Genomic DNA, 26863 nt, shown 5'->3' on the forward strand with positions numbered 1-26863 from the left:
ATGAGATACTAAAATGCATTGTTCACATATCGATAGGAGGTTAGAACTGTCAATTATCAAGTTGTTTGAAAAGCCAGGCCACTAAAGTCCAACACCGCTAGAGCAGAGCGAGACTAAGCTAAACAAAATTTCAGTTTATAGCAAACTGACAATAGCAAGTATTGGTCTACGATCCAAAGTTTCAACCTTGCTCCAGGCCACGACAGGCAGTCCTTGACTTACGGCAGTTCATTTAATGATGGTCTGAAGTTACAATAGCCTCGGAATGGGCGCTTTATGGCCTGTAAAGCACTTCTGAGCGTCGCAAAACGTTGCACACCCCCGCAGTCACATGATTGCATTTCAGGCACTTGGCAACCAGCTCACATTTACAACCGGTTGCAGTGTCTTGCGGTCACGTGATTGCATTTCGCAACATTTTTTGCCATTTTCTGGTAAAAAGATCAATTGGGGAAGCTGAATTTGCTTAATGACTGCGGTGATTCACTTAACAACCCGTGATTCACTTAATGATCACTGCAAAAATGGTTGTAAAATCAGGTCAATCACATAGTGACTCAACTTACGACCGCAAAGACTTACGATGGTAATTCTGGTCCCAATTGTGGTCATAAGTCGAGGACTACCTGTAGTATAGGCAAGGAAATGAAAAGTAACTATGCCCCAAAAGCAAGGAAAAATGTAAGAGACTGAGCCGTGATGAGCAAGAAAATTCACCCAAGTAGCAGATAGTTCTCTGGAGCTGCTGGTGAAAAACGAGAAAAAAAGAGGGAAGCTCTGCAACTCTGTCTTGAAATGAAGGAAGAGTCATCACAGACCTCTGTGATTCTTTGATTTGTGGCCTGTTTCTTGTCTACATCAAAAGACCAATCCAAATATTTTAATGGGATTGCACTGACCATGGGTGCATAGAACTGGAAGTTTGCAATCCTATGCAAGGATCGGCCTGTGTTGAGTCCAGGCCACTGGGGAAATCAAGCTCTAGATCTTTGACTCCTGTACCTTCTCCATGCAACCACAGGCAAAGTGGCTCCGAGAAATTGCTCTGTTTCTTGTCCTTATCAACACAGAAGGATGTTTGGGCATGGAGGCAGTACTGGCCATGGGGCCATTCTGTTGTGTTGATGTCCATTGAAGGCTCGTCCTTGTCCTTATATTCATTCTGAAAGATAAGCAAGCCCAGGCTTGAACCCAACAGGAATACTGGCAAAAGAGCACAACAGATACACAGAGGGCAGCGAACCTGACACTCACCCCTAAGTGTCCAACTTCCCTGGGTTTCTCCTCCTGCATCTTTAAGTCACACATCAATTTAATGGAGGAGAGATGGACTACGGGTTACTGCCATTTGATCTGGGGAATGTCCTCTGAATTAGATGGCTTGAAAAAGAGAAGAAATATTCCTGGAGAATTTGGCTGTCGAGGGCTACTAGTCTTGCTGGCTATCTGCTTAACTCCTGAATCAAGGCCGCAGATTTTAGACATCAGTTACTGGGGAGCAATGGTGGAAGAAGGCTATCCCTCTCCTGCCTCCTTGTGAGTTTCCCAGATGCATCTGGTTGGCTCCTGCGGGATGCAGAATGCTGGACTGATCTAGCAAGGCTCTTTTCATGTTCTCCAGGCATGAAAGTTTAATAACTACAGGTTATTAAGGTTATGAAGATTTAATAACTTTAATAACTACAACTCCCAGAATTCCTAGCCAACAGGAAAACCTAGGAATTCTGGGAGGTGCCAATCTAACATATTTAGACAGCATCGTACTGTATTTGGGAAGGCTGAGTTAAGGGGAATTTTCGTTAGATGAATTAAGGGAGGCAAAGGGAGTGTTTCAGAAACATCCATCCTAAATATGTCTCTGGACCACATTTCTTATCTTCTTGGCCAGTGCTCTCCCAACCCTGGAAGCTCATGAATTTGTCTGACTTAGATCAATGAAATCTCTAGACTCTGTCTCAGATAACCAGGAGGTCTTGGGCAGAATGGCCTTTCCTAACACTGCTGTCCAAGGAACATCTAAGTGGCCTTTCAAGTGGGGATGGACAGCTATGGACACAAGGTCTCCTTGGTGCTGGTGCCATTTACCAAAATTTGCTTTGACCTTTTAGGCTCCTTGTGTCCTGATTACCAGGAAACACACTGAGACAATGACTTGGTCTCTAATATTTATTAGTAGTACTTAACAAGAATCCTAACAAACTGAGGAAGCGTGGGAAAAACCCAGCCATATAAACCCCAAAGGTTAAGGCGGTCCCGATCTGTGTCTCTTTGAATGGCTGAACAGTTCCTCAGTGCTATGCATGCGCTTGACAGTCTGGGTGGGAGCCCCCTGCTCGCCATCCTTACTCATGACACCTTGTGTGGCAACAGATTTATCTTTCAGACTGCCAACCCCTGGTTTATCCTTGTCCTTGTCCCTTTATTTTATTTGTTTTAACAGTTGCTTTATTAAGAGGCTTTATTTTTTAGTCCTCTTGAAAATTCCATCAAAGGAGGAAAGAGATACAGCGCTTCACAATCAAATAAACCCTCCATTGTTAGATAGCAAATATAGTCAAAGAATGTGCAGTGTTTTATTTCATGAGTCATGGTGAAAAGGATCTTAGGGGATCTCTGACTGAAGATCTTTGGAAAAAGGACAGGATACAACTGTAATAAATATTTTCCAAGCAAACCCAAGAAAGAGGAGAAATTAAACACGAGGGAATTCCTGGAAGCCTGGCACTCAGACAAGTCAGCCATCAACACATAGAGATAAACCCCATTCACACACCATTCAAAAGAGACAATAAAAAAGCTAGGAAGGAAACAAAAAGACCAGAGCACATCCTCTCCAGCAGCCAACACCCAGATAAGCAGGGATTAACACCAGACAAACAATCAAACAGAAAACAATACCCCAATCAAGGAACTACCAAGCAGACAAGCAAGCAAGCAAGCAAGCAAGCAGACAAACAATCAAGCAGAAAACAATACCCTAATCAAGGAACTATTAAATAGAAAGCCACAACCCCACCAAAACTGGCAGGGCAAGCTAGTATATATAAACAGGGAGCAAACCCCACACTCACATGCACTGATGATGTTACCTAGTCGGGTAATGAAGCGTCTGCTAGCAAAGAACCAAGCTCAGAGAGCACCAAGGACTCCACAGAGGAGAAATTAATACTGCATTGTTCTCTGGCTCACCTTTGTCTCAGATCCAACTCTCCAAATCTCCAAATCATATCTCAGACCCTGAAAGCTGTCCTTCATCCAAGATGGGTAGGTGAAAGAAATGTTTATGCCAAGGATATTTCTGGTATATTTTACTCTGAGAACTGGAGGAGCAAGTTCCACTGGAAAAAAATAAGGCAGGTGGTTAGCGCAAGTTATCAAAGTAAACTGGTTGCACTCATCTCTGGAAAGAACAGGTGAGCTTCTTGGGACAACCTAAATGCAGAACTTCCTAGACTAACCTTCCCTAGCCTGCTGCCTTCCAGATGAGATAGGGGTACAACTCCCAGAATTCCTACCACCAGGAATTTTGGGTCTACAATTCCTATAAAGTTGAAAGATTGCAGAAGCTACTCTATATGCCATGTCCTTCACCATCTATCCTGTTGTATGGCTCTTTCTCCTTCCTTCCACCAGGCTGATGACTCGGTCAACTCCTGCGCTGACTTTTGCAACATCCTCTTTGGAGCTCTTTTGTGATCACACCTCCCTCTTCTCACTTGTTTCTTGAGTTCTGCATCTGAAATAAGGACTGGTCACATTTTCTTCAAAGGACTTTCAACTGGCTACCAGATCTAGCAAAAGCTCCCCTTCAAAGCCCTCCATGGACTTGCTGCCTCCCTGTTTCCCTGCTTGTATACAGGTAGTCCTCACTTAATGTCCATTCATTCAGCAACCATTCAAAGTTACGACAGTGCTGAACTAGGAGACTTATGGCCGGTCCTTGTAGTTGTGACCGTTGCAGTGTCCCCACAGTCATGTGATCACGATCCAGGCACTTGGCAACAGGCTCGCAATTATGATGTCCCGACACTCAACCACTACATGGGATTTGCTTAACAACCAGAACTGCCAACTTACGATGCCAATTGCCATCATAAGTTGGCACAGTCATGTGATGTCGCAATTAGTGTCCTTAAGCGAGGACTACCTGTATCCCAATATGCAAAGCCTTCCTCCCTCTCTCCAAAGACTGACCTCTAGATTATCCTCATTGCTCAGACTTGGCCTATGCCCAGATGCTCTTACAGATGAACTCCCATTTATTATAGCTGGGTTTTGTGCAGCAGCATGTAAGATCTGCCAGACCTTGACTGCCCAAGTTCCTGCTACCCAGATGTATCTTGCATAATTTTACATATTATCAAATATTATGTAAATTTAGATACTATCTTATTTATAGCCTAGGCCAGTGGTTCTCAACCTTGGCAACTTGAAGGTGTGTGGACTTCAACTCCCAGAATTCCCCAGCCAGAAAACGAGCCCATTCAGTAACTAGCTTAATCATAGTTCTGCAAAGTGCTCTTCCCCCTTGCCCTGCGCAAACCTGCAAGAGAACAACATTTTCCTTTTCAGAAAATGCTAGCATTGATCAAACCACATCCTGCACTTCCATGCTTCCTGGAAGGATGGGAGGGTAGGAGGAGAGCAACATCCACAGGAACATCGTACCATGAAGTTTGTAATCTATGGTTTCAGGTGCCGAGGAGATGAATCCAGCCCTGGTTCTGGTTTGAGCTTCCACCCTGACCAAGTATCTGTTGCTGGGTTCTTGAAACACACAGGTAATATCGCAGATGGCTTCAGTGATGTTTCTGCAATGCTGCACTTCCTCCCACCGAACATCAAAAGGGTCCCTGCAGAAGAAACCAGAAGGATGTACTAAGCTTTGCATTCACCCGAGATGTTGTGATTTCTGTCTTCCCCATTGAACCCTGCAGGGTGGTGGAGGGTGGGGCTGAAATGCCTCCCACTAGGGGTGTCCATGAGTGGGTCAAAAAGTCAAGAGGGTGGCCACAGCCATGCAATCAAAGCCCCGCCCTTTTTTTACATGCGTCACAACATGCTTGTGGCCGCCCACTTGACTTTTTTGACCCACTCTTTGCACACCCTCTGCCCCCGTGCAATGGTATGTGGGAATGACCCTGGGACAGGGAGGAAGAACCGCAGCCTAGACAACGGTCTGATAAATAAAATTTGAGTCCAAAGGAGGGGTGGGGGTGGAGAAAGCGTCTCAGAAGGGACCCTCCCTAGTTTTTGAGAGACTAAAAGTGCAGGACGGGAGGGGTACTTCCAGACTTGCAAGATTCTGTTACTGTAACCTTACAATAAAGGTATTGTTAGTACTCATGACATTGGTTTCTTGTCTGGACTAGTAATGGTACGTGGGAATGACCCTGAGGGATGAGGGTAAGAGATGCCGCCTAGGGAACCATCAGATAAGAGAGGACATAGCCCACAGCTGCATAACAGGAAGAGAAAGAAACTCAGAAAACATCTGCCCTAACTTATCCAGCCGTAAAAAGAGACAGTGGGATATTTGTATTTTCAGACTTGCAAGATTCTGTTAATTTACTCTTACCATAAAGTAGGATTAGATCATCTGGTTGTGTTTCCTGTCTGGTCTACCTAGGAGGCTGAGAGGACTACCTCGAAGGGCTGACATCAATTTTGCAAATATCCCTCCCGTCCCTCACTTTTACTTTCCTGAAAACTAGGGAGGGGGTCTTTCTCCACCCCTTCCCTTCCTTTGGACTCAAATTTCATTCATCAGACTTTTGTCTAGACTGCGGCTCTTCTTCCTGCCTCCCAAGGTCATTCCCACGCACCATTATGCCCCGTAAAGAATTCCCTTTTAGTTGTGTTCAAACAGCAGAAAGAAGGAAACAGGGGCTTGGTAGGCATGTATAAAGTTTTGAGAGAGAGAGAGAGAGAGAGAGAGATTCTTACTAAAGAAAGTGGGGGTGGGGGCTGTGCTATGAGGCTTACCAGAGATGGGGAACTGCATTTGGGATTGACTTAATTTAAAGAAATATCCAAGACAGGTGGTACATTAAGCCATGATTTGCCTAACAACAGTTTGCTGATGATACCACAATTCTCTGAGTTCATGCCACACATTAAGCTATAACCACGATTGGCAAATCACCATTCTTTGGTTCACCCAGGATCCCAAGTCAGCATCCAACATGGCTCATTATGGTTCAGCAATGTGCGGGTGAATCCAGCCAATCTCCCCTCCCATACAGAGGTACGTGCTACCTCAGCCTCCCTGACCCGGTGCCTCCGAGATGGGTGGGCGCTGCAACATGGCTCCATCTGGGGGAGTGCCCACAACTTGGACTCAGTGTTCCCAATGGAGCCCCAGCCCCCAAAGCCAATTTCCCCCTCCTTCAATGCTCACGCCCAAAGGACAGTATAGGACACTCCTGGGTGGGGACCGTTGGATGGCAACCACTTCATGAACAGACTGTAATCCTTTGACACAAAGGTAACGTTACGAGGCAGCTGGAGATCGTCACCTGTCAAAAATTAAAGCCAGAGGTTTTGTTCCTTCTTGGGTCAGAAGGCTGGGTTATACAGCCCAGTGGAACATTTTTGGGACAGCACGTTTGCCCACCCCTACCCCCCATACACACATGGCACAAACTAATTAGGAACTTTTCTCAGCCCTGCCTTTTGGAATGACACTTTCCCAATTTGTGGGTATAGAAGAGGACAGAGATGGCTTTGAAGAAGATACAGGTAGTCCTCACTTAAGGACCACAACTGGGACCAGAATTTTGGTTGCTAAGCAAAGTGGCCATTAAGCAAATCTGACCCAATTTCACGACCTTTTTTGTAGCAGTTGTTGAGTGAATCACTGTGGGCATTAAGTGAACCACATGGTCATTAAGTGAATCACATGGTTCCCCATTGATTTTTCTTGCCAGAAGCTGGCTGGGAAGGTCGAAAATGGTGATCACGTGACCATGGGACACCATGACAGTCATAAATGTGAACTGATTGCCAATGCCCAAATTGTGATCATGTGACCGCAGGAACGCTGTGATGCCCGTAAGTGTAAGAGCTGGTCATAAATTGATTTTTTCAGCACTGTCATAAGTCCGAACTGTCACTAAACGAATGGTCATTAAGTGAGAACTACCTGTATGTGGTAAACACTGATGTCATGAGTACTGATGGCGAGCAGGAGGGGGCCCCTATCTAGGGGGGAAAACGCATGCATAGTACTGAGGAGTTGAGCAGCCATTCAAAGAGACACAGATCAGACCCGCCTTAACTTTTGGGGTTTATCTGTCTGGGTTTTCCCACGCTTCTTCAGTTTGTTAGGATTTTCTGTCTTATGTAGCAGTAATAAACACTAGAGACCTATTCCTCATCTCAGCGTGATTCCTGACTGTTAGGACAATTGGGAAAATGTGAACTTAGCCTGGGAAAACAAGGAAGTGTGAGAAAGAAACTTACAAATGCCTCTTAACTCTCCTTCATATAAGAGGGAGGGGAGGAAAAACACTGTCAAGCTTTCAAGATCCTGTTATTAGAACTTCTATCAATAAAATTGAGTTCTAGTATTTTTTTCTCGTGTGTTTCCTGGCCTACTCTATCTCAAAAGGCAGGAAGAGGGCAAGATGGCAGACAATGAGCACAACGATGCCAGTGTGCAAATGATGTGACTTACGCATATGCCCCAGATGTCTGGATACAAGTATGCAATTGATTTTTTTGTGTGATGATGTCACCCTCCATGTCATTTTAACATCAACATGGTTTGTTATGGATGACTCTTTCCCTTGTAACTGAGTTTCCCAATTTCAGCTGACCTGCCCCTGGACCTTTCACCCTGGAGCAGTAAAACTTGCATCCAGGCATCCTCCTTCAGACTGTATTCAGTGGCTGCATTCACACAACACATTGAACCTGGACGTTCAAGCAATCTAATTTCTGGGCTTGTGAAAACAGGAAATCCTAAAGTTTAACCAAAGAGGTGGGGTTGCACAACAGGCTGAGCCATAAAAAGAAACAAATCCAAGTAAAAGCTAAGCTAGCTTAGCAAGTTGTGTGAATGCAGTTGCTTGGTTTTGTAAGTCGGAAGAGAGCAAAACATGTTATGTGAATGTAGTCATAGGCACACAACCCTAGATGTACTTCCTCCGAATCACACAGGTTCCCTGCAGACAGAAAGTAAGTGCGTCAGGGAAGAAGTGTGCAACTCCTTTCTCCCACACAGCTGGGGAAAGAATTCTTTTTTGGGAGAAGCAGTTAGTTCTCCGAGACACCACTCCCACCCAACCATCTGAAGCAGCCTTTCTCAACCTTTTGACCCTGGAGGAACCCTTGAAATATTTTCCAGGCCTTGGGAACCCCTGCACATTCAGGATCAGTTATAGGCCAGAAGTTTCAAAATTATTCTATTTGTTTCATGGGTAGGCCTGTATAGATACATTAACAGTGTTCTTAAACTAAAAATAAAGAACAAAACTGACCTCTTTCATGTGAAGTTGCCTGAACTGGAAATAATTTTTTAAATAAATCATGGTCTCCCAGGGAACCCCTAGGGACCTCCCGCGGAACCCTTGGGTGCGAAACCCTGGTCCAAAAGAACAAGACTCGCCCCCCACACCACCCTGAGTCTTATGCCTGAGCAGTCAACAAATATGGAAAATACATCAACATTGTCTTTAAGGTACAAAGACAAGTGTCCTTTGAGTCACACACAACACTTGATATCATTTTCTTGACAGAAGTGTTTTGACATTACCTTTTTCCCACTCTAATCCTGGGATCTCCTAATGGTGTCTCATCCATGCACTAACCAAGCCTGATTCTACTTAACTTTTTAAAAACCAGCCAAGGGTGGCTAGAGAGCCAGTTATGTGCAATGGCCAAGGCACCAGGCTAGAAACCGGGAGACCATGAAGCCTAGTCCTGCCTTAGGCACAAAGCCAGCTGGGTGGCCTTGAGCCAGTCACTTTCTCTCAGCCCCAGGAAGCAGCAAGGGCAAACCACGTCCAAAACCTTGCCAAGAAAGGTGCCGGGACAGTCCAGGCAGTTGCCAGGAGTCAACACTACTCAAAGGCACACAGACACAAAAAAAAGGTGGCCAAGTTCTGTCATCCTGTTGGGCTTTATACATTGTATACAGTTAAATATTTATATATCTTAGCAGTTAAAAATTGTGAGAGGGTTCAGGGCCTGCCAAGACCTCGATCCTGCTCTGGTAGGCTGTAATGCCCGATTCCCCACTACCCCACATAAACAGCATGTGGAGCACCGAGGCACCTGGGCCTCTCCCATTTTTAGCCAGATTCCCCTACTTTCCATCCAAACCACCCCTTCCCAATCTGAACGTGGGAAATGTACCCTCTGTGGGCTTTGCCTGAAAAATCTCCCACACCTTCCTGTTCCCCCAGATCAGGGGCAAACTGTGACACACTGAATCCAGGGAGGCTTTGAACAGGCAAACGTATGCCCGGCTCTGTTGCATTTTCTGGAAACCGCGGGTAAGTGTGAATGGGAAATCACGCTGCCCCAGAAATTCTGAGGGGAGAGGCGCATCGTACCTTGAACTGGCTGGAAAGGGGCAACCACCATCAGCAGCAAGACACTGAGCTCCAGAGCAGGCATTTGAAAGCAAGTCTGTGCTCAAATCGCTTTTCACTTTCACTCCACGGCTTCCTGTGTGGCACCAGCGCATAACTCAGTACCTGTGAATGGGGACCCCTAGAGGGAAGCATCAGAGTTACCTGCCAGTGGAAAACATCTTTGCCACCGGCTCTCATGGGGATGGTGGGAAATCCCCACGGGTTTTCTTGGCATCTCCTGGCACCGTCCAGGCTCTTGGAATGAAGATCTCCTACCTTCTTGCATGCTATTCAGAAAGCTGCTCACCTGGGAGAAAGCCAAACTAGGAAACAGCCCTTTCAAGAGCCAGACCATCAATATGGAAACCAAACTTTCCTGAATGCCACCTTTAAAATCATCTGGAGGTCCCGAACCCAAAGCCTTGTTTGAAACCACCTTCACCAGCTAAACGATGTGTTGGGACGGGCGAGCCTGTGTAACCTGGAAGGTTTGGGCTGAGATAGAGGGATTGGTTGGGGTTTGGGGTCAGCCTGTTGTGCAAAGCCAGCCAATGGTGGTTTATTCAGTCCCTGGTTAAACAAACAGGGTGCCCAAACCAGGTTTTGCTTTCAGCCTGATTGCCTCAAGGGTGTTGTCAGGGCAAATGGGAGAGGGTAAGGACAATTAAGTTATGGTTAATTTTAAGATTTCTGTACGGCTGAATGTATTCTGTAAATCTGCTGAATCTGCTTTGTGTTAGGGATGCACAGTGGTTCTCAACCTTGGCCACTTTCAGATGGGTGGATTTCAACTCCCAGAATTCCCTGGACTTTGGGAGCCTCAGGGCTTGTTAAAGAAATGATACAAGAACAGAAAGAGAAAATCACACCTGATTTATAGAGATGGATTTTTGTGATACGTTGCTGGTCCAAATGTATTTCCTTTCTTTCTTTCGGGACAAAGGAACAAAGAAGGCCATTTTCAGGAAGTCACATATTGGGCTCTGTTTACAATAACATTTCCCATACCTTTCCCCTTTGTTCTTTGATTATCAGGATTATTCAGGTTGAGGTTAAAATCTATTCTTAATATTGATCAATGTATGGCCCCATTTACTCAATGAACTGAAGACTCGGTTACACTTGCCAGAGGATTGCCTATAGACGTAGCCTTTGTATGGATAAATATAATGAAATATGGGACTCATTTATTCAAAATATAGTAGTTTAGAGAAAGCATGATGGCTATTTAATTGCATTAGAAATAAATATAGATATATATTTGCATCATATTTGCATTAGATAACTATATATAGAATTGTAACTGTTTATTATTCTAATGATATATATATATCATTTCATATTTTTACTTCCTTTTTCTATTATACTTTTCTCACCTTTCTAAAGAACCTGTTATGGTTTTTTTTGATAATGTATGTATCTTTGTATATTTTTTGTTTTTGTTTTCTTTTTCTGTTACTACCTAAAAAAGCAATCAAGAATTAATTTAAAAGGTCTATTCTTAATACTGTTATATATCTATACCTTCTCTTTTTTCCATTTGATGATAAAACAGATTTTAAAATGGTATTTTGTGCAAATCTAGAAAATATGTTAATTCTCCAATCAGGTTAAGCAGCCAAAAGTAGTGTTTTTCAACCTTGGCCACTTTAAGGTGGGTGGACTTCAACTTTATGCTGGCTGGGGAATTCTGGGAGGTGAAGTCCACCCACCTTAAAGTGGCCAAGGTTGAGAAACACTGAGCCAAAGACTATCAAAACGTAGATAAGAGAAAATCTGCTGATTTTTTTTTTCCTTCGAAGAGAGGAAAGCAGTTTTGAAAGCCAACCTACAAACCTCGTCCTTTTTCTCCGCCCGCGAGAGGCTCGCCCAATTTCCTGGGGAGTAAATCTTAACAGGCAACTTCTGCTGATGCGGTCCACAAAGCGATCGGGCGACCTGGAGGCTGCGACGGGAGCCCCGGGAGCCCCGCCCACCCCGCGGCTTTTCTCCCGTCTCTGCTGCCACCGCGCGGTTCCAGGCATGACTTTGCCACGCCCCCAGCCACGGGTAACGAAGCCGGGTAGGCAACCTGGGACCCCGGGGGCGCCACTCTATTGCAGTACAAGGATTCTGCAGTGGGATGGCTGTCGAGTCCAGCCTTTGCTCGGAGCGCAGACTGAAGTGTCCCACAAGAGATGACTGGCAGACTCTGTTTCAGCCTTTCTCAACCTTTTGACACTGGAAGAACCCTTGAAATACTTTTCAGGCCTGGGGGAGCCCCTGCCCATTCAGGCTCAAATAGAGGCCAGAAGTTACAAAATGATTCTGTTCGTTTCACGGGTAGGCCTGTATGTATGCATTAACCGTGTTTTTAAACTAGAAATAAAGAATGGAACTGACCTCTTTAATGTGAAGTTGCCAGAATTTGAAATAACTTTTTAAATAAATCGTGATCTCCCAGGGAACCCTGAGTGACCTCTGGCAGAACCCGAGGATGCCATGGAACCCTGGTTGAGAACCCTTGCTCTGTTTGGACACCACTCTGATGGAATAAAAAAAAATCTAATCACATTACTACTACTACTAATTATAATAAATTGATGTCACTATCAGACTTCTAGAATTTTTTTCCCCAACATTCCATCAGAACCTGCCTTCCTGGGATTTACTTAACTCCTTTATTCGCTGCCCTGCACGCCGGGATGAGAGAGAAGGGCTCTTGGTTGGGGATTTTCTGTGGGACATTCTTAAAAGAAATAGTGAGGAGGACAAAAAAGTCATCCTGGCAGCTGTGACCTATGTGCCCCTCTTTTAACGTGGCTTTGATCATGGGATGTAGAGGAAAGAGGGAAGGGCCTTGAAGGACAGGTGGAAGAGCTACCACCAAGGTGACGGTCAGGTAAGAGGGGACTGAGCCCAGGCCAAGAAAGCAATGTGGAAAGACATTACAGACCAGCCCCTCCCTAATCCTCATGAAGATAAAGTTGGGAGCGGGGGAAGCACCTTCAGAATTGCGAGATTCTGCAACTATAGGTAAAGGTAAAGGTTTCCCTTGACGTAAAGTCCAGTCGAGTCCGACTCTAGGGGGCGGTGCTCATCTCCGTTTCAAAGCCTTGGAGCCGGCGTTGTCCCTAGGGACACTTCTGGGTCATGTGGCCAGCATGACTGCACGGAACGCCGTTACCTTCCCGCTGAAGCGGTACCAATTAATCTACTCACATTTGCATGTTTTCGAACTGCTTGGTGTGCAGGAGCTGGGACTAGCAACGGGAGCTCACCCCGCCGCGCGGTTTCGAACCGCCGACCTTCCGATCGGCAGCTCAGCGGTTTAACCCACAGCGCCACCGCGTCCCATTATATATAGTCTGCAACTATAGCTTTACAATAAAAGTAGTGTTGACCTACATGGCATCAGTTTCTTAGTCTGGTCTGCCTTGTTGTGCTGACATGTGGTCACAGCAGCTGTATTGATTTCTTGCAAACTCCTTCAGGGCTGGCCTCAGGGTGTGGTCAAAAGAGTCAAGATGGCAGCCACAACTACGCAATCAAAGCCCCATCCTTTTTTACAAACACACCCACCCACCCATGGACTGGAAAGGAGGGATCCCTTCTCCCACAGACGTATAGAAGTTACGTGGTGTCCTTGTCTGGGGCTCCATGTGTTGCAGTTACTCAGGCCGGTTGGTTGGCATCAGTGTCTGCAAGGAGCAAGCAGGGGAAGTGATACAGTGGGCATCATGACAGAGCAACGAACGTCATCATTTTGGCATCGCTGAGGTTAGGAACTGGTGCTCCTCTGTTTTGTCAACTGTGGCTTACAGCTCAATGTGCTGTGTGAAACCAACTGGCGGTGATTTATTCCAACAACCACAATCAATCAAGCCATGGCTTGTGTGAACACTGCCACAGTATGCTGAAACTCAGATATGAATCCAGAGCAACCCTTTTCCTTTGCACCTTTGCTCTGGAAATCCTGCCCTCCCCTCCGCCTCTGCCAATTTCATGCGTCTTGCCTGAGCATCTGAAATTAAGCTGCTCTCATCCTTGAGGAACTGTGTCAAATGAGCATGGAATCAGACCAGCAGCAAGCAGGCAGGCTGCTGGGTTAGCTCTCTGGATTGCAACTTGGGATGATGCCGAGACTCCAGGTTGCTGTGGGTCCAGTGAGCCAACACAGACATAAGGGTGGCTTGCAGACAGCTGTGGACTTCGCCACTGTTCCCCATGTGCATAGATAAGCATGCAAGGAAGAATGTTCCTTCTTTATGGACAGGTTGCATTCCCCCCCTGCTCTGCAAAAGCTTTTGAGATAATGTTGCCCACAGGCTCCTGATCTAAAAGAAAACAGCCACAAGGAAAGAGGCAGGGGAGGGAAGACGGCAGAGAAAACTATAAAAATATTGGCCGGCCGCATTGCTCCTTTCTTCTCATCTTTTTGTTTTTAATTCTCTCCTTGAGGCCAGCCCTAGGGCCTTTCCCTGCTGGCACCTAACCAGGGTGCAAACATGTCTTGCAACAGAGGTTGCCTTCTTCTTAGCCCCAGCCCAGGAGGACTGCAGGCTTTGGGCAGTCACACCTCTTGGGTTCTGTCGCCCATTACTTTGGAGAGACAGCGGGAGACCACAATGACTGGAAGCAGAGGCAAATGAGGCAGGAGAGGGGTCAGCAATGGAGACAAAATATTTCATGCTTGGTGGAATTTCTACTGACCAACCGTTCCTTTTAAAGGAGGTTTAATAAGCCTGGAAAATACCTAGAACCATATTTGTGACTTGGGTTGCTTCAAATGTTCCCAGGAATTTAATCCTAGTTTATCTAGAGAGCAACACATTGGGGAACAAGTGGTTTAGACCAGTGTTTCTCTACCTCAGCAACTTTAGGATGAGTGGGCTTCAATTCCCAGAATTCCCAGATGCTGGGAGTTGAAGTCTAACACATCTTCAAGTGGCCAAGGTTGAGAAACCTTGGTCTAGGAGTGGACCAAGAGAGACCCAGATTCTAATCCACCCTCTTCCATAGAGGTTTACTATGTGGTTTTGGCTCAGTCATTCCTCCTCAGCCCAGCCTACCTTACAGGGCTGTTGTTGGGGGTAATAGGAGGAGGGAGTGGTATGTATGCCACCTTGAACTCTTGAATGAAAGGCAGGCTATAAATAAGTGAGTACCTAATACATAAATGCATTCCTCTTTGGGGAGACTTTTTCATGAGCAAAACTGCTGATCCCTCTAAGGGAGAGTTCTCCCGGGAGAAGTTGGGAGAAAATGTCTACCGTACTTTACACATCCACAAATTTGATGGGGAATTTCAGAAGGCCTGTTGTTCAGGTAATTGGTGATGCAGTGAAGGAGAAATGTCACCGGGTGGCAATGTTTGCCTTCAAACCTGCATTAACTTCTGAAATGCAAGTGAATTCCCTCTTCGGACTTCCTCTCCTGTGCAAGTGGAGTCACCAAGTCTTCCGTTCATGTTAACTCCAGTTTTCCACCTGGTCATTACAGATTGACATACAATTGCTAGAAAAGCACCATTCTTTGAACATTCAAACCATTTCCTGTGCATAGCCCATAGCTGTCTAACAAAGGTTCTGCTAGGTAGATCAAGAGGGTGGTCTGTGCCATGCATTAAAAAAGAGGGCAGGTCTTTGCTGTCACAGTCGTGACCACCATTTTGACTTTTTTGACTCTCCCTGTGGGTGATTCAGCCCCTCTGCAAAACACCGTAGCATTTTACAGGAGGGGCACATTGTTTTTTATACTCTGCCCATAGCTTTCTCCCTCCCCTTCCCTTCCCTTCCCTTCCCTCAACTGGGTCAACCTTCACCGTCCCTGTTGGCCATTGGCCGTGAACATCTACGAAAGAATCTCTGTGAAAACAGCCCTGAGGCTTGTGCTGGCAAACACTGCTCCACCTTGCCCCGCCCCCCCCCCCATGTCTTTGCAGCCAGGTGACAGACAGGAGGCCTTTCTTCCAAAGCCCTGGCGAAACCCCCACGCCCCGTCCCCAGACAGGCAGGAGGCCTTTTTCCCTTATGGAAAGTGCCTGGGATTAGCTCCCCATCTTGGAGATCCAAGGCTGACATTCTTTCCAGCTATGTGTCTCAGAGGAGCTTTAACCCCTAATTGCCCATGGAAACGAAAGGCTGGTGGGGCCTCCTGAGAGGGAAGACTCCACGGGCCAGGAGGAGGGAAGGAAGGAAGGAAGGAAGGAAGGAAGGAAGGAAGGAAGGAAGGAAGGAAGGAAGGAAGGAAGGAAGGAAATTAGAAAGAAATAAAGGGAGGGAGGGAAAGAAATAAAGAAAGAGGGAGGGAGGGAGGGAGGGAGAAAATTAGAAGGAAATAAAGGGAGGGAGAGAAAGAAGAAAGAAAGAAAGAAAGAAAGAAAGAAAGAAAGAAAGAAAGAGGAGGGAGGGAGGGAAATAGGAAGGAAGGAAATTAGAAAGAAATAAAGGGAGGGAGGGAAAGAAATAAAGAGGGAGGGAGGGAGGGAGAAAATTAGAAGGAAATAAAGGGAGGGAGAGAAGACAGGAAGGAAGGAAGGGAGGGAGGAAGGAAAGAAGGGGCCAGTGAGGCTACTGTTACAGATGAGATGTGTGAGGAGTGCTTCTTGGTCTTTGAATGCAAGGTTCTTCATTTGTAGAACAATTTCATTATTATTTTTGTAATCGCCCAAAGTAAAATAACAAAAATCAGAATAACCTGCTGGAGAATTTTGATCCAGGGATTTGATAGTAATTTAAATTACACAAATGAAAAAATGTCAGGAGTCAGAACAATCAATTTTCCTTGTGTAATTCATCTGAGGACTATTATGTCTTTATTTCTAACTGGATATGTTGTTGATGTTTTAGTTTTTGGGGGGCCAGGAGTAAATTATCCAAGAATAGGTGGAATGATAGAGGAATGAATTGTTCCAGCTCATATCTCTCCTCCTCCTCCTCCTCCTTTCACACTTATCCTTTTAGTTTCAAGCTTTGCAGCCCTCCTTCAATGCTTTGGTATAATCCAGGGAAAAGCCATCAGTAGCTAAGCACTTTTCTAAAGCAATTGCTTAAATTCAATTTACCTCTGCTGGAATAATTGAGGTCTAATAATGGGAAATTTGGAATGAAATAGATTAAACTTAAATATCAGCAAGGGTGAAATAATATTTTTGTTTCAGCCACCAAATAAAGCTATATGAGACTTTTCCCACTCCAAGCAGAAGGTGAAGATTTTTGTACTTTTACACTTTTGTCCAGTTTAAAGAGGCCAATTCCCAGTCTTAATTGCCCTGCAGGATCCAGAGGAGTAACAAGAGGAGGCAGAAGGACACAAGCAGCATTTGTGTTGTTGCATCACAAGACCTACCTCTTTCAACTTGCACGTGCTTGTGGTGCAACACATTGCATTTGTTATTTTGACAAAAGCAGGAAGCTGCGGCAGACGCCCATGCGCTTGACTTTTAAAATGTTTCTTTAATAAACCATCTGCTATAAATAAAGATAAAAAAGGGGCAGAGTCTTAGGCTACCAGATAAAATTAATGTTAGGCTCTGCTGGTTGTGGGAATCTGGGACTTGTGGTCTCCAGCACAGGGGGTCTGCAGGGAGGAGGGTCAAAAAAGATGACAGCCACAAGCATCCTTGGGACACATGCAGAAAGAGGTGGGGCTCTGGTTGCATGGTTGTGGCTGCCATTTTGACTTTTTTGACCCTCCTCCCTGCAGACACAGTTGGGTGAGGTCAGTCTTGACTTTTTTGACCCCCATGCAGCTACCTCTCTCTACCATCTTGAAGAGCTCCCACTTGGAGAAGGCTGCCCTATTGCAATTCAGCCTGAACCGAACCTTCTTTAATAGCAATCATTATTGACCAGCAAAGACACAATATGGATGTACACAAAACTCATAAACAGAACCACCCTAAAACCAGGTTTACCATGAAGACAGCAACAGCTCACAATTATAAGATAAGGGTATCTCTTTGCACTTTATTTTGTTCCCCGGGTTTATTGTTGTCAAGTTTCACTTGTTCTCGCTGAATTTCATAGAACATCCCTGACCTATTTAGGCCAAACCATGTAAGGTGTATTTGGAATTTGAGAAAATAACTTTCTCCCCCACATCCTGCTGGAATTTTGTTTCTTTTGGTCTTCATTAAGCCTGGATGTTTTTCTGATTCTTTAGGTCTGATTACCAGATTCACCATGTGAGAAACTGAATCAGCTAAGGTGTGTCAGTTGCCTCAGCAATGCCCAATAGCGCCCCAGCGTCCTGAGAAAGGTGGGTGGGGAAGAATTTCTCTGTTGCACCAACCCTTCCTGCTTACTCAGTGGAAAATAATGGCTTGCACTGGCCAAAAAAAAAAAAAGACTTTTTTCAGCAGCGCTTCTGTGGAATAAGAAAAATAATGGCACTCTCAAGTGTGTAGGGGCCTTGGGTAAAATGTCCTGGTATCACAAGACACCTGAACGCTATGTTTACAAGACACGCTTAACCTGAATTAATCCATTTCTGGTTTGCACAACACCCCACACCTTGAACTTGCATATGGCTTGAGGTCACGCAACGTATTAAACTGCTATAAGAACCTGAACTAAAAAACAATAATAAAAATTGGGTTAAGACTAAGCTTAGCACAGCCTTTCTCAACCTTTTGACCCTGGAGGAACCCTTGAAATATTTTTCAGGCCTTGGGGAACCCCTGCACATTCCGGCTCAGTTATAGGCCGGAAGTTTCAAAATTATTGTATTCGTTTCATGGGTAGGCTTGGACGTATGCACGAACAGTGTTCTTAAACTGAAAATAAAGAATGGAACTTACCTCTTTAATGTGAAGTTGCCCAAATTTGAAATAATTTTTAAACAAATCGTGATCTCCCAGGGAAACCCCCATGACCTCTCATGGAACTCTAGGATGCCATGGAACTCTGGTTGAGAAACCCTGGTTTAGCATGTTGTAGGTATGCAGCCTCTGGGTTTATAACTGAACTGGGTAAGGATATTGGGTGAACACAGCCCCTGGATCCTCTACTTCTAGTTTCTCTCTCTTGTCCCGAGTCTGCCCCACCCCATTCCCAAGGAAAAGCAAAAGCAGGGACAGACAAGGGGGGTAAACTAGGCAAAGGTGTTGTCCTGGTTTTACAGGAGGTGAGATGCCCAGGCAACCAACAGCATCATCAGTAGAGTCTTGCAATTCTGAAGATGAGATGTTTCCATGTTTTCCAGGAATGAAAAAGGGAGCTTCTGAATCAAGGCAGTGGCTTGCTTGATTGCCAAGCCAGATAAAAAAGCAGGCTGGTATTTTGCATAACCCCTTGCTGCGGAAGAGACTGTAGGACTCTTTCTCTCTAGCCCACTCCAGGGGAAAAACAGAGAGATCCTATTGCACATCAGCGCAAGTCAGTTTCACCCAACCTGCTCTGCAAGGCCTCCTATCCATGCAAGAAGAGCTCTACTCAAGGGGAAGCTAGACAGATTGGCAAGCAGTCAAAGAAGCTTCAATCAATATTGAGGAGCGTTTGCAAATCACACCACCTTCCAACATGAGAGGAACTGATTTCACCAATTCTGTTTTTATAGTGGCAACAGTGAGTGGTGCTGCAGCAGCTGGTGGTGGTCAGAAGTGCTTGTCCTGCTGATCAGATGTTTTGCTCAAAATGACAATATTTGGCGATTCAAGTTTGGAAAAGTAAGGTGCTTTGTGATGATTAGATGCTGGAACTGCCAATCAGGCCATGGCAAGACAAGGCAATACTTCCAACCATTTGAACAATGGCAGAAGGACATCTCTAAGTTTATTTGGCCAGGGAAAAAGCCAAGAATTAAATATAAATTGTTACAAGATGCTAAAGAAAGAGGGGGGTTAGGTTTACCGGATTTGAAATTGTATTCTGATGCTTGTTGTTTGCTTTGGATGAAGGACTGGGTGGCTCTGAAGAATACGAAGTTATTGGAGTTGGAAGGACATGATTTGAGATTTGGGTGGCACGCCTACCTGTGGTATGACAGAGTTTAAGTTAATAAAGGTTTTAAAAATCATTTTGTTAGGTGTGCCATACGGAGGATTTGGAATAAATATAAATTAAGATTGTCTCCTAATGTATATTTGTGGTTGTTGCCTCAAGAAGCCTTCTTTAGAAGATTGATGGTCAGGAAACCGATCTGGCTGAGATACAAAGAATTTTGAGGAAGGTGAACCTCAACTTAAAACAAGATGGGTTTGAGGGTGAAGGTAGAAGGATGGGTCTGGGGAAAGCTCAGAGTCCTAGCCTGGTGCTACCTCCATCTGTCTGAGAGTCAGGAATATCCTGAAGTTCCTCAGGTATGGGGTTAGGATGTTAGGAGTCCCATCTTGAGGAGGGTGATCCTTGCACGTTGATCATCAGCCAGAAAAGGCTTCTTTTCATTTTAATGGAACTGTTTATCAGCTTTTGTTTAGTTTTGGTCTTTTGTGAGCCACCTAGAGTTGCAGTGTTAGAGTTGGGCAGCCAAATAAATTTCTTAAATACATAAATAACTTAAATAAATAAACATTTTAGTGCCTGAAAAGGGGAAGACCGACCCACTAGATATGTGGTAATCTCAGGTGAACCTGGTTAGGCCAGATTTTAAGTTATTTAATAAAACTTAATTCATTACATGTCAATAAAGTGATTGTACCATCCTATATCTCTACCCCGCGGCCCCATTCAAAGTAATTGTGTTACCTCAGAAACGTAAATAAAGGAGAAAAACAAATTTCTTCTAGCGAGTTCTCAGAGTTTGTCGGATGTTGCTTTTATCTGATGGGACAAAAAGATAGTAAGAAAAGGATGTCCACCACAGAGGAGGTATGAGATGAGCTTAGGAACTAGGAGGCATCTGCCCACCAAGACAAGCTATGGGCCCTTCTTAAGAAGAAGACTTTTGTCTTGGCAACATCAGCATTTGCAGAGAGATTAACAGCACGATGCTTGCCAGGGTTAAAATCCCCTTGACATCCCTGGGTTGTATTCTGAGGAATCCCAAGAATGAGTTCATTTTTTATGAAATAAACATTAGTTGAAAATTAAAAGTGGCCCAAATTTTGGGAGACCACCGACTCTGGGCTTTTCTCTGAAATCTGGTGAGCTTTCACATGAACATGACAAGAACGTTGAGAGATTGTGGAGCAAGGTTGCAGCAATCTTGTAAAATCTCAGTAAGGACCTAGGGAAACTTACAAGTTTTGTGTGACCTCTGTGACTTCAGCCATTTAAAAAAAAATCACTGTTATTTGAGAGTGTCCATGCCTGAAAGAACTATGATGTCTGGTTGACAGGAGCTTGGCTTGTGCTCTTATTGTCTTCTGAATCTTGCTTCCTTGCCTGTGTTTGGCCATCTGGCCTGATTCCTTTGCTTGAATGCCTGGTTTGTGATTCCTAGTGGACATCTTTTGTGTCTCAGCGAGGCAAGGAATGTGGAACCAAGGATATTGAAGCTCCACAGGCTTATGATCCATTTGATCAAAACAGTGCGTAATTTGTGAACTTGTACATGTGATGGTCAAGGGCAGGGCACCTGGCCATCAGAAAGAGCGACTGTGACACGTCATTGCAATGGTAACAGCATGTTCACCCAGCCTCAGAAAAATGCCTGTCTTTGCACCCAGAAATTCCTACTTATTGTACATTTTTGCTCCTTGCCTGTGCAGTGTTGGGCTGGTCCAATTTTATGACACCACAGAAATGTGGTCAGTAGTTGATGGGCAGGGATACCTAACAGTCACAGGACAGGCTACCTCTCAAACAGCTCTTTCTACGAACGTAGGTGAATGATTAACTTTAACACGCTTTGGTTCTTTACATCTAAAAAGCCTTTAAATGTCACCACTGGCCTTGCAACATACACAAGCCCTTGTGCATAGTCCATTCACAAACAGGCTGATGCTGGATAGAGCCATCAGCCTTTAACCTCCATTGCAACATGGAAACTGTGAAATGTTTTTCCTCTTATGCAGCATTTTTACTAGTGCTGGGTAGACAAACTTTCCTGCATTTATTTGTACCAGTTCTTTTCAAAATGAGAAACAAGAAATTGCTTCTGAATTTTCTTCCAAAGGAGAAGAAAATTTTGGAAAAATGGACTTGGATGGGGTGGGGCGTCCCTGCACTTGTTTGATTAGAAGATGGCCAGAAGATCTTTCTGGCAGTCTGCAGCAACAATATCCATAACTAGCCAGGATATCAACATGAAGACGTAGGCATCATGATGTCACTGTGCATCACAATTGTGTAAGTTGTGTCATTTGCATGATGACATCATGTTCCCTTGCTCCTCTACTGACATCAGTGGTCTGTAGCCTCCCTGGCTCCCAATTCTTCCATTCGGTCCAAGAGAAGACATCATGAGGGAACTCCTGTGGGATTTTTTTCCAGCTGAATTGCTACAGTTCCCACCAAGGGGGAGTCCTGCCCTTGAAAAATTGTTGGGGAAGTTCTCCTTCCCCTGGAGAAATTCATAGGAATTGTTTCTGTATCCCGAAATTTGGTGGAGAATTTCAAATGGCCATTTATGCTTAGCCCTAATGTTATTGTACCTGTCTGGATCTGCCCTTGTTTCTTCTCTTTTCTGTTATTCCTAAGATTGGGATAGGAACATGATCCCAAAGGATCTTCAGCCACCTTTCTGGATGCCCACCAAGTTACATTCCCTGACTAAGACTCTACCGTTCTTGCTGCAGATTCTCAGAACAAATCACTGAAATCAATCCATAACGTGCATACAATGAAGGTTAAGCATTGTACAGTATTTTGTCCTTGCATATGCATACATTCTTCTAGTCGCAAAACAACTTGGTCTCCAGATTTGAAAAATGCTAAGAATTTAAGCTCAGTGAAGATCAGTAACATGCATTTCCCAAGGACATCACTTTCAAAATCAGTAGAGCTGGCAAGTTAACTCCAGTGCTGGGTACAGATTAAGTGCACATCAGCAACTTGTATGATATAAGTGTAATCACCACAGGGTTGTCATGATGGCCAATCACAAAATATCCATTTATCAGAACATGACGTTTCCCCTAATCAGTCCATGTGTGTGCCAGCTTCATATATGTGTGTGTACTGCTGGTATGTGCATGTATCTAAAAAAATATTTTTTGAAAAGTCAGGTGGGCAGACATCTCAGTGTGCACCAAGGAAAGGTAGACTGGTGCTTATGACTGGTGGATCCCTTTTGACCTGGACCCCACATCTGGCTGGCATTGTCCTCTAGGGTTGCTCAGCTGGAGATCTTCCTCAGGACGTTGGAAGCTGTATGCTGTGATGCTGCAATTTATTGTATCAGCACCTGTGGTGGTTCTTTTCTTTCTTTCCTTGTTTTGGTGGTGAACTCTTTTAACTGTATATTTGTTTTATGCTATGAGTGTTGCAGACTGCTCTGAATCACTCCAGATGTGGCAGATGCAAGTGCAATCAATCAATAAACAAATACCTTTATTTGTATCAATCTATGTTATTTGCCTCACAATGTCATTCCCCAAATGATGTTAATCAGTGCGGAAAATTGGTCCATTGACGAGAAGCGTGTTGCGTGGACGTCCGGTAAATCAAGGTTTCCCAAGACTTTCTGAACCAGTATTTCTCAACCTTGGCAACTTGAAGAGGTGTGGACTTCAACTCATGAATTTCCCATGCTGGCTGGGGACTTCTGGGAATTGGAGTCCACATCTCTTCAAGTTGCCAAGGTTGAGAACATTGCTCTGAACTGTTTTGTTGTTGGAAGATACTTCAAGTTGAGCTGTTCTCTGACTGCAATAAAGAATATCCTTCTTCCATCACTTTGGCATGTGGAGATCAGCCTGGCATGAGTAACATATCACCCCATTTTCACTCTGCAAGCAGGACAAAGGGTGTCCTGCCTTTAGAGTCTTTCTGTGCCAGCTTCCTTCTAGCTTAGCTGCTAACGTAATTCACCCTGTAGCAATAGAAACGGCAGGACTGGAAAAAAAAGCAATTACATGAAAGAGATGCTCCTCTTTCTTCTTCCCTCTGGCAGATTTTAGAAAGGTATGAAGTAGGTATGACCACTGTGAATCAGCCCGGGAGTAACTCTGTTTCCTCCTCCTCCTGCTCCACCATCTCAGGTGCCTCTCACCAATTGGTCATCCTCTCCAGAGAAAGTTTCTCAAGGCAAAGGTGAGTGCCCAAGGGCACATGGCCAACCAAGTCATAAATCCACTTCAGTGTATCATCCAGGAAAATCCAGATACTGATGTCTGCTCTCTCCTTGGCCTTGTTTTAGCTCCTGGAGGAATCAGCTCTCACATTGTGATTGTGTTCACACATGGCTTTTCTTTCACCACCCAAGAAAATCTTCCATTTAGAAAGGCTTTGTGTGTGTGTGTGCCTTCAAGTCAGCATTGACTCCTGGTGACTGCCTGGACCAGTCCCTGCAGTTTTCTCGGAAGTGGTTTGCCCTTGCCTCCTTCTTCCTAGGGCTGAGAGGGAGGGACTGGCCCAAGGTCACTCTGCTGGCTTTGTGCTTAAGGCAGGACTAGAACTCACGGTCTCCTGGTTTCTAGCCTGGTGCCTTCACCACTACCCCAAACTAATTCTCTTTGAAAAGCTACAGATCTACAACAGCCTTTCACAACCTTTTGACCCCAGAGGAACCCTTGTAATGTTTTTCAGGCCTTAGGGAACCCCTGCACATTCAGGCTCAAAGATAGGCCAGAAGTTAGGAAATTATTATATTTGTTTCACATGCAGGCCTGTATATGTGTATGAACAGTGTTCTTGAACTAAAAACAAAGAATGAAACTTACCTCTTTAATGTGAACTTGCCCAAATTTGAAATAATTTTTTAAATAAATCGTGATCTCCCAGGGAACTTCTCATGGAACCTGGCTGAGAAATCCTGATCTACAATAACAGATAAAAATACAGAATTTGACTTGTACACTTCTACAGACAGTCCAAGGATTATGTGAGTACTACATACACTATAGTGGAAGTCATCAGCTGATGGGGAACCATCCGCCAATCACAGCACTGCTGGTTTGGGCAGATGGCTGGACATGCTGGCTCAGTTATCAATTAAAACTCACCTTTGGCTTTGCCTCACACTTTACCTGCGCAAGCTTGATCAATTTCAAAAAATTGTTGTAAACCCAGCTCTAAGTTGCCCATGACCCTCTGGGGTCAGTGGTTCTAATCCACAGTCTCAGTACTTTTGATCTAGCTTTGCCACTGCCTACTACAGCCCGGATAACATCATGGTTTACTAACCGGGAACCAAATTCAGAGTTTGCAGGACAATTCACCTTCAATATACAAAATTATGCTTCTTACATCTTTCATCTACCTACTGAATTAAACCTACTTTCTCTGATTCACCGATGTCTCAGGGTCATGCAACATACAATGCTACTAAAAAGGAACCAAGGTGAAAAATGGATGAAGCTTCAAGAGGTTTTTAAATGTGGAAGATTATAACTGACTGAGTTGTGTGCCCACAACTCATGGGTTTGAACATTCAGTGGTTCACCAGCAACAGGCCAATAGGTCCTGGTTTAAGTCCTGAGGTGCCTGCCTGTTCGTCTCTGATGACTGAGAAAGTTTGGGAGTGAAGCCACCCAAATTCTCAGTGGTGTTCAGAGGAAAGGATAGCAAGGGTTAATTCACACTTCATTAAGGTGTGCAAATTAGCAAGGATTAAAGCATCACTACACCACAAGTGTGAACAAGTCCAATCTGAAATGTGTTTTGCAAACACCCTTCATGCTTGGATATTTGCGGCTTGCCCATCAAGAGGAGAGGAACACACTCACAGGCGACTGATGTGTTTTTCTTTCGTTGGCAATAAACAAAGCTTGAGGTTTAACTTCAAAGGCCTGCCGTTGTTGTGATAAGGAGGGGTGCCTTCAAAGCCTCTGCATCGCTTAGGGGAGAAAGTGTGTGAGTGGGTTGCCCACCCAATCAGCTGTTGTGGGAGATTTGATCCCTTGCTGAATTTTCCCATGTCAATTTGATATATAAGGCAGGGGGCAGCTCTGCCCCTCCTTCCCCACTCCTTTTATTGTGGCCCACAGAACACAACAGAGTTGTGCTGGTCTATCAAACCTCCAGGATTCACATTAGATCCGAAAGAGACTTTACCTAAACCATCCAGTGTCTGGTAGCACCTTTTCCAACTAACAAATTTTATGAGCAGGCACAGGCTACAGCTCACAAAAGCGTGTCCCTTTTCATAAAATCTGTTAGTTGGAAAAGGTGCTACCAGACTCCCAATTTTCTGCCACCCCTAAACTAGCAGGGTTGTTGTCCTCCTTCAATGTCTAGTCCACCATGTATCAGTGGGGTGACTTTCCCCTATTATATATGGGTAGGTGGGTTCATTTACCGGACTTCTAGGCCGCTCCAGTCAAAACCGACTCATTTCCAACAGAAATGAGCAGAAATAGATGCATTAAGCTTCTGATAAGAAGCTTAATCCCACTTATAAAACTTTAAAATCCCTCCCATACCAAAACTCAGTTGAAAATCCTTCCCTTCCAGTGTTATCTGAACATTCCTGTCTTGCAAATTAAAGCCTTTAGACTGGCTGAAAACCATGAGAACAATAACACCGGGCTTTGGTAGCAAAAAAAAAGCCCAAATTTGTGAGGTTTCCTACATCTGTTTTATATCATAGAGCAGCGTTTCTCAGCCTCGGCAACTTTAAGATGTGTGGACTTCAACTCCCAGAATTCCCCAGGCAGCACAGGGAATTCTGGGAATCGGAGTCCACACATCTTAAGTTGCTGAGGTTGAGAAATGCTGCCACAGAGCAGGGGGATAGGGATAGGGATAGGGATAGGGATAGGGGATGGACCAAAGTCAATAATGGGTGCAGGCAAGGCACAAAGCGGGTGGAGCCACCCCCTTTTCTTTTTCTTCTACTTTTCTTTCCTCGTTCTTTTCCAGCATCACTTTTTCTCTTTTTCCTTCTTTCATCTCTCCCCTTGCTTCTCTCTCTCCTTCTCCATACTAGCAGGCTGCTGAAGGGGAAGAAGGTGTTTCGCTGTCTGCAAAGGGAGCTTGGGATAGCCAGCTCAGGGCGGCATAATACAAGCAGTCTCACTTTGCCACAAGGCTGATCTTCGACACACGCAGGGGAGAGATGTCCATAGGAAGTGAGGGGGGCCAAGGAACAGACCTGCTTCTTGAAAAATTTCCACTCCTAGAATCTGAGAGTGAGCGCCCTGGTTCACACGCTGATCCAAGTGGCATCAGTTTGCACAACCTGATACACCCCTTTGCTCAGATAAAACCCTAGCATGTTAGCCACTGAAAGCCAGTTTGGTGTAATGGTGAAAGCAT

At 44.8% G+C, this 26863-nt stretch overlaps 1 protein-coding gene across 1 annotated transcript; it reads right to left on the minus strand.

Annotated features, from left to right (window-relative positions):
- Positions 1-880: 880 nt before the first annotated feature.
- Positions 881-9658, minus strand: LOC134503483 (interferon lambda receptor 1-like). Its single transcript, XM_063312283.1, has 4 exons — positions 9561-9658; positions 4669-6518; positions 3190-3338; positions 881-1162 (listed from the first exon to the last, which is right to left on the minus strand). The coding sequence occupies exons 2-4, from the start codon at positions 4889-4891 to the stop codon at positions 881-883; spliced, it is 654 nt and encodes a 217-aa protein (XP_063168353.1). The 5' UTR covers positions 4892-6518; positions 9561-9658.
- Between the last annotated feature and the right edge of the window lie 17205 nt (positions 9659-26863).

This window comes from Candoia aspera, chromosome 10 (assembly GCF_035149785.1).
Source record: "Candoia aspera isolate rCanAsp1 chromosome 10, rCanAsp1.hap2, whole genome shotgun sequence".
Classification (NCBI taxonomy): Eukaryota; Metazoa; Chordata; class Lepidosauria; order Squamata; family Boidae; genus Candoia; species Candoia aspera.

Excerpts from the sequence above, each read along its gene's own strand:
- LOC134503483 (XM_063312283.1), bottom strand. The coding sequence starts at position 4,891 with ATGCAAAGCTTAGTACATCCTTCTGGTTTCTTCTGCAGGGACCCTTTT. Across the intron at positions 3,339-4,668 it reads CATAGATTACAAACTTCATG|TGGAACTTGCTCCTCCAGTT; the intron begins GTACGATGTTCC and ends ATTTTTTTCCAG. Across the intron at positions 1,163-3,189 it reads GAGTTGGATCTGAGACAAAG|AATGAATATAAGGACAAGGA; the intron begins GTGAGCCAGAGA and ends CTTATCTTTCAG.